This window comes from Sinocyclocheilus grahami, unplaced genomic scaffold (assembly GCF_001515645.1).
Source record: "Sinocyclocheilus grahami isolate Dianchi unplaced genomic scaffold, SAMN03320097.WGS_v1.1 scaffold7.1, whole genome shotgun sequence".
Classification (NCBI taxonomy): domain Eukaryota; kingdom Metazoa; phylum Chordata; class Actinopteri; order Cypriniformes; family Cyprinidae; genus Sinocyclocheilus; species Sinocyclocheilus grahami.
Window position 1 is genome coordinate 2,497,145 of NW_015505186.1, and position 7,950 is coordinate 2,505,094.

The 7,950-nt window shown below is 37.2% G+C and overlaps 2 protein-coding genes and 1 long non-coding RNA gene across 3 annotated transcripts in view; 1 reads left to right on the forward strand and 2 right to left on the reverse strand.

The window, feature by feature from the left end:
* Positions 1–1,776, reverse strand: part of LOC107589502 (replication factor C subunit 3-like) — a 3,192-nt gene extending 1,416 nt beyond the window's left edge. The window contains exon 1 of the mRNA XM_016277959.1: positions 1,462–1,776. The gene's annotated coding sequence lies outside the window, so the exon portion shown is untranslated. The remainder of the gene's footprint in view (positions 1–1,461) is intronic.
* LOC107589510 (replication factor C subunit 3-like) lies at positions 265–1,465 on the reverse strand (the record flags this gene model as incomplete). The annotated part of the gene is made up of 5 exons (XM_016277973.1): positions 1,361–1,465; positions 936–1,073; positions 784–851; positions 617–714; positions 265–458 (listed from the first exon to the last, which is right to left on the reverse strand). Coding segments are annotated over exons 1-5 (585 nt in total), but the record flags the coding sequence as incomplete, so codon positions are not given.
* A 184-nt stretch (positions 1,777–1,960) lies between the features above and the next one.
* Positions 1,961–4,291, forward strand: LOC107589817 (uncharacterized). Its single transcript, XR_001609711.1, has 3 exons — positions 1,961–1,996; positions 3,350–3,454; positions 3,771–4,291. It is a non-coding gene; the product is annotated as an uncharacterized lncRNA (long non-coding RNA).
* The last annotated feature ends 3,659 nt before the right edge of the window (positions 4,292–7,950 follow it).

Sequence of the window (7,950 nt, forward strand, 5' to 3'; positions counted from 1 at the left end):
CAGTGTCACATGATCCTCCAGAAATCATTCTAATATGCTGATTTGCTCAAGAAACATTTCTCATGACCAATGTTAAATACAGTTGTACATAGTACTATTTTTTTTTTTTTGGTGAAAATGATTTTTCAGGATTCTTTAATGAATTGTCGAAAGAATAGCATTTATTGGAAACATTTTATTCTTTTCAAAAATTATAAATGTATTTAATGTCACTTTTTAAAATGCATCCTTGCTGAATAAAAGTAATAATTTCTTAAAAGAAAAAGAAACCTTCACCTCTTCCACACTTGGCAGGGGGACTCTCACAGCCAGACACCTGCTCCTGATGGGGGCAATCACTTTTGAGGTTGAGTTGCAGCACAGAATCAGTCGACAAGTGGACATGTACTTCTCCATCGTACGGCGCAAGGCATGCTGGGCATCTTTAGTGAGACGATCCACCTCCGTCAGTAACACGACTGTGAAGAGATGAGACATTTTAGCATTGCAAGTTCTGTTACATTACTGTTGTATAAGTGTACAGATCATTAATATAAAGCTATCAAATCCAGACACAGCTCTTAGCTATTTAACATTCAGATTAATCATCTAACCCAATGAAAGAAAAAAGCCGAACCTTTGAACTCCCTTTGAGCACTGGACTGAATCTGCTGAGACTGGGCAACAGTTTTGATCAGCTCCTGAATGACCACACGGTCACTGTTCCCAGCATCACTGAGGAAAACAGATCAGGCATGAGGTTCTGCTAGTAAATTCACAGAGCCCAGTCAATCTTTGCATTACCTTGGATTCACCTCTAGATGGTAGTTGCTGGCAATTGTGTTGATTTCAAGCTTCTTTTTAGATGGAGTCTAATACAGACAAACAATGATAGTTAATACTGTAGTATTAGGCTATACAATTAGAAAACAGTTTATAGCAATTTTTTGAAATACCGTGATGGACTGGTGTTCAATCCTGAGTTTCTCGACCCCGGGACCGTACAGCTCTCTGAGCAAACACATGATCCGGGTTTTCTTACCAGCACCAGACGGTCCATAAACCAACAAGTGGGGGAAATCACCACACTGGACCTGGACAATTAACCAGTGAGAGATCATCGTTTTATCTAATAATATTATTCAGTACTAATTAAAGACAGTATGGCTAATATGTGAAGCACATTTAATTAACGTTATATCACAGCTACTGCAAAGTATATTGTTGCTGCAACTGTAAACAAACTATTTGAAGTATTTACTTCCAGAAGAGAGCGCAATGATGTACATAAAATATAATTCATATTTAGTTATTTATATTGACTTTAGTCTGACCAAACACAAACACCAGTTCGCTGTCTAGATAGTTTCTGCTTCTTTACCAGATTTTTGAGCTGGTTTGCTTGCTCCTTGTGGTAGTCGAGTTTGGCCAAGGACGATGGTCGATATTTATCAACCCACAAACTCATTTTCTCCCCTGAACGATAAGAATATCGCGCCTCTGTAAAATAAAAAAAAGAATAATATTGTTGTGAGCTGCCTGCTCCCGAGAAACGTAAACCCGCGCAGCGCACTGTCAGAACGGCATCTACAGAGAGCGAAGAGGGTCAAGTGCTTTCGCGTTTCGTAAAACTATACATTGCTGCGCTCCTTACAGTTCGGCACTAGTAGATTGTAATCAGTACCGCTGCTATATATATAATAAGTGATGGGACAATTGATTCCGATGCTCCGACGCAGTTTTCAAACCACTATTGTATCACACACTGTGCCGATGCTTGTATCGAAATGACAATACCACGTGATCGATGACGTTTGAAGCTTGGCACTTCATGCAGTATGGGACTATCAGTTCGGGACAGCTGGTTTGAAAAAACTGGCGCTTCACGATCCCATGCATAAAATGATTATTCAGTCACTTTGAGGGCTGTCAGTAGGACATTTAATCATGTTTATAACTTTATAACATGCTTTTTATAAATAAAAAGCCCGAGATGAAGCCCGTGCATCACTTTCAGGTAACTACATTGATAATCCTGTGAAACTTCTTTGACTTAGTAACGTGTTTTAAAGTCGGTAATAATTTCACCACCAACAACAACGCATCTGACTTAATATTCTAGTTTCCATGAATTAAAATGTAGGCTATTATATAAAAACAACGAGGCGATTGGTTAATAAATAATGGTCATATTTCATTGAATAACACTGTTAAAATACATAATGTAATACAAAATAAACAATTTACATTATTACAAATGCCTGCAAAGGGCACCAAAGGCCTGATAACTGCTGCTGTTACACTTACAGGACGATCAAATTCTTGTTTAATATTGACCAAACGTTTAATTCAAATATCCACTTAATTTTTAATTGGCCACCTTTTTGCGATAGAAATGCTACAGCCTCTTGTCTTTAATTTCTTCAATAAAAACCTGTGGACATCACAGCCCATACCAAAATAAACCATGGTTATCATAGTAAACTGCTTAATTTTCTTTTGCGTGATTCTGAATGCTTGAGACCATAAAATCAATCAGACAACTGTATTAATAAATAGCCATAGTTAACTGTCTAGAGCTACAATTGTAATTTATAAATGATACATTTTTTATTACAATTTATTTACTTTTATATTTTATTAAAGTTCCATTTTGACCCCTTATAGTAGTTTTATTTTATTTTTTTATTTTGTTTTGTTTTGAGGAAAGGGGCACAACAATACTATTCTGCTTGGGGCACCCATTTGCCAGCAGCGGCCCTGATTGTAATGAATTTATTGGATTTTTTTATACGTAATTCATGAGGATGCATAGCCTTATTGTCATCAAATGATGCTCATAGGCTAATGATACGAGAAATAAAAACACAATAGAAATAGGTTTTTAGACAGGTTGAATTAACATTCTCGTTACGATCTATGACCAGTATACGAGCAGTGTAGTTCACGTTGTTCCAGACCTGTATGCCTTTCTTTCTTCCATGAAATAGAAAAATGAGAGTCCATAAGCAGAATGAGCGTTGCAGTCAACATTCAGTTTCATTTTATTTTAAGGTACACACCTTATTTTTAATAGTATATGGGTGTAGTTATAAAGTATGGCATGTCAGAGTACTCCGGTATTACTGTCTGATGCCATCACAGTGACAGCAGACTAAATGTAAGACCTGTCATGCCTTGTAGTATTATACCATAATTCGTACATTTAGTGCTCATTTAAGTTAATCTAGTATGCTACTAATGAGTAGTATATAGCTTACTGTATTTCATAAAAACTGTTGATAAATCTCGTTCTATCAAGTAACCTTCATGGCCAACACATGTCATCTTTCTCTGTTTTACTTCCCTCCCCTTGATGGCATATAAACAGTATTCTCAGAGAACAGCCTGATGTTACAGAAGTTCATTTCAGTGAGATTGAGGAACCATCCCAAAGGAAGCACTTCACTACCTGTATGGATTACTGAAGACTCAGGTAACGCCACAAAACAGACATTTTCCTTTTTTTTTTGTCTGAAAAAAAATTTGTCTCGATTATTTATTATTATTATTTTTTTACATTTCTCATTGTAAACATATTTTGTCAATAGACTTGTGTCTTGCTTTTCTGATTTTTTTTCTTCAGAGAAAAAGATATTAATGATTGCACAAATTTCTGGAAGAATCTCAAACATTTCACAATTAAATGAAACTTAACTCCTGATCAGTGAAAGAGCAATGAGAGGTTTAAATTGTACCTTCTTGAAGATTTTGAAAGCTAGTTTAATCGCAAAGTTTTTTAATTATTTCAGGTCATTTCCTGTTGATATGGCATCATCACGGTAGTTCTCTTACTGATTTTGAGGGAGCAATGTCCACTCAACATGTACAGTAACCTTCACACAACAGCACTAACATTCCCCTTCATGTACAGGTGCAAAGCATCCTTCCATTTTCATAAAGTCACAAACAGATCAAAAACTCCATATGTGAAGTGTCTGGTGAAGCTTTGTGGTCTGGCTGAATTTGGCAGAGCACTAACAGAACATGAAATTGTCTGTGCATTACTGTTGCTGCTCAGATGGCGAGGAGTAATTCTCAGTGCAGGGTGATGCTGCTAAAGTTCTTCATGAACTACCTGACTACAGAGGGATATTCACAGGTTTGCAAAGCCATGGCCGACTAAACAGAAGATGGTTGAGGGACACACAGAAGCTCCCATCAAGTATAAAGACCTTCAACTCTCCAGCAGTTACAGCATTACAGAGACTAAGAATGAGGAGATGCCAGCCAGATGTGGAAATTAATGTGAGTTCCTTTTTTTGTCATTTGCTTGTTTGTATTTCTTATTATTGTGTATTTTTTTTAATCTTTTCTGGGAAAAGAGGTCTGAATTATGCAGATGACATAAAAGCATACCACTAGATGGCAGTAACAACTATAGATATAGTAGATGCTTACAAAATGTTCTGTTTTCTTTATTCAGGTCTAATACCTGAATAATTTTTTAAGGAATTAATACTTTTATTTAGCAAGGATGTCTTACATGGATCAAAAGTCACAGTAAGGACATTTACAATGTTACAGAAGATTGTCATTTCAAATAAATAAATGCAGTCATGGTAAGCATAAGAGACTTTCTTTCAAACTTTAGAACAGTGCTGTAACAATGCGGTGTCAGATTATATAGGAAGCATGGATGGTCTGTGTTGGACAGGTAGGGCGGTTCATTAGATTGTAAGGCACTAAAGTCTTCATCAGTTTGGTTAGTGTGACCAGATGCCAGGCATTCCTGATCTGATTTTTTTTCTTCAGAGAAAAAGATATTAATGATTGCACAAATTTCTGGAAGAATCTCAAACATTTCACAATTAAATGAAACTTAACTCCTGATCAGTGAAAGAGCAATGAGAGGTTTAAATTGTACCTTCTTGAAGATTTTGAAAGCTAGTTTAATCGCAAAGTTTTTTAATTATTTCAGGTCATTTCCTGTTGATATGGCATCATCACGGTAGTTCTCTTACTGATTTTGAGGGAGCAATGTCCACTCAACATGTACAGTAACCTTCACACAACAGCACTAACATTCCCCTTCATGTACAGGTGCAAAGCATCCTTCCATTTTCATAAAGTCACAAACAGATCAAAAACTCCATATGTGAAGTGTCTGGTGAAGCTTTGTGGTCTGGCTGAATTTGGCAGAGCACTAACAGAACATGAAATTGTCTGTGCATTACTGTTGCTGCTCAGATGGCGAGGAGTAATTCTCAGTGCAGGGTGATGCTGCTAAAGTTCTTCATGAACTACCTGACTACAGAGGGATATTCACAGGTTTGCAAAGCCATGGCCGACTAAACAGAAGATGGTTGAGGGACACACAGAAGCTCCCATCAAGTATAAAGACCTTCAACTCTCCAGCAGTTACAGCATTACAGAGACTAAGAATGAGGAGATGCCAGCCAGATGTGGAAATTAATGTGAGTTCCTTTTTTTGTCATTTGCTTGTTTGTATTTCTTATTATTGTGTATTTTTTTATCTTTTCTGGGAAAAGAGGTCTGAATTATGCAGATGACATAAAAGCATACCACTAGATGGCAGTAACAACTATAGATATAGTAGATGCTTACAAAATGTTCTGTTTTCTTTAATCAGGTCTAATACCTGAATAATTTTTTAAGGAATTAATACTTTTATTTAGCAAGGATGTCTTAAATGGATCAAAAGTCACAGTAAGGACATTTACAATGTTACAGAAGATTGTCATTTCAAATAAATAAATGCAGTCATGGTAAGCATAAGAGACTTCTTTCAAAGACATTTGAAAAATCTAACCAAACCCAAACTTTAGAACAGTGCTGTAACAATACGGTGTCAGATTATATAGGAAGCATGGATGGTCTGTGTTGGACAGGTAGGGCGGTTCATTAGATTGTAAGGCACTAAAGTCTTCATCAGTTTGGTTAGTGTGACCAGATGCCAGGCATTCCTGATATTTACTTTCCCCAGCATGCATTGCAACATATTGTTATGAATTCTGAGGACGCACTTCTTGCTTTTTGCATCTCTGTCAGTCTGTATCCTGTCACTGAGGCTCAGAGACACTTTGAAGCCCCAAAAGAGTTTATTTATATCTCTGGGTTGCGACTTGTGAGTTCGTGGCACGAGGATGAACATGCAGTGTGGCTTCATTATGCCTCTTAAATGAAAGCATGACAACTATATGACTAGGTTTTTGCGTTTTCACAAGAAAATTTAAGTCGTTTTTGCTTATTAGGGAATTGTGGATGGTTGCTGGTGTTCTTGATTTGCGAGTTTTATTCTTACGGTTAATTAATTAATATTTAAATTAAAGGTGCACACTGATTTGCACCAAAGTTTAGTTTTAATAGAGTTAGAGGTTTGTTAAAATTCAAGTAGAAAATAATCATATATATATTTCACGATATGTAAATATCTACACTGGTGTGTTTTTTTTCTTCTTTCCACAGTGATTAATAATATAGTGCATTCTTGGCTTATAAAATGCTGCATAAGCTTTATCTGCTCTCAGCGGTGCCAAGGTGTTTTTTAAAAGTGGGTCAGTCTGTCATTCTTCTGTTTTTACATTCTTTAACCTTGCAATCCACATTGTCATGGTCAGGGCCAGTTTTTCTCTGTGGTAATGTAATGTGGGTTGTCTCGTGATCAGAATACAATCAATACTCTGCTGTTGATCAGAAGGTTATGACTAATTGTTTCCACTGGAATGCTGTGGAATGTTTTAGATTGATTAAAACACTCATTACATCCTTGAGAATCTTAGAATGGACTCTAATACATGTGTTTTGTTCCTCAACTCTGTTTTGAGTATTTTAATTCCTAACTAAAGCAATTCCAGGGGCGGTCTGGGGGCATTTAGTCATCTTTACACTGTTAAAAACATGTTCTGTTACAGTTTTATGACCGATACATTCTCCCCACAACCTCCACAATCCTGGCGCTGATGGTGACCCTCAAAAGGAATTATTGTGAGGAGTGAAAGAGAGAGGCTTTGAAGACATTCCATCACTCTATGCGTTCTCCGCACTCCCCCAGCTAGATGGATAGAGACAGAAAATGAAGAGCCGAGTATTTTTGGGGGGCCCCAGTGGCTACATTTAACACTAGGAACATGCTTTCCACAGACTGGACACTTCCACCAAATGAACAAATAGCTTTGTCCTGTAGCACTCATGTCTGTCCCAGGCTGCTCAGTGTTGGTTCTCGCATAGGGGGCTCTTTAAGCAAGTTCTGGGTCTTAAAAAAAATCCCCCAATCTTTCCCCCAGTAATGGCGACAATTAGAAAAAAATAACCCTCATTTAGTGCATGGCGACGAAGCCACTTCCTGTTCGTTTACAACCCCAGATTCCCTGTGTGTGAGGGGCTATTTTTACCCATGTGAGGCTGGGGGAGTGCGGAGAACGCATAGAGTGATGGAATGTCTTCAGCTATGAAATGCAACATGTCACACGGAGACATGCACTGACAGACAGACACATTCACACAGACACACTCTGCAGCACAAGCATACACTGCAGTGCTTTCAGCTTTCATTAAATGTTCATGTTGCTGCAAAGCTCACTCAATCATAGAAGAGAACTCTGTACACAAATCATTGGCTAAATTTGAATTATAGAAAGAAACTAAATTTGCCAACTGATTAAAGAATGACCCTTTAAAAAAAATATGAGAAATGAGGTGAAAAAGTGCTTTTAGAGGATGCTACTCAGTGATCAGTGCTCGCTGATGTTTTATATGCATTGTATAATTTATCTTTGACATGTTACATAGTAAATAGAGAGAATTAATGAAAAACTAGTCTCTTTTTTGTCTTTGGAGTTTGCAAGACCTTCGTTCATCTTCGGAACACAAATTAAGGTTTCTTCTGCATTCTGACGTAGAACGTGAATGTGATGCGCCTTGTTTACAAGCAGAAGATGACGCACGCTGTACATAAAACTATCTTCATAA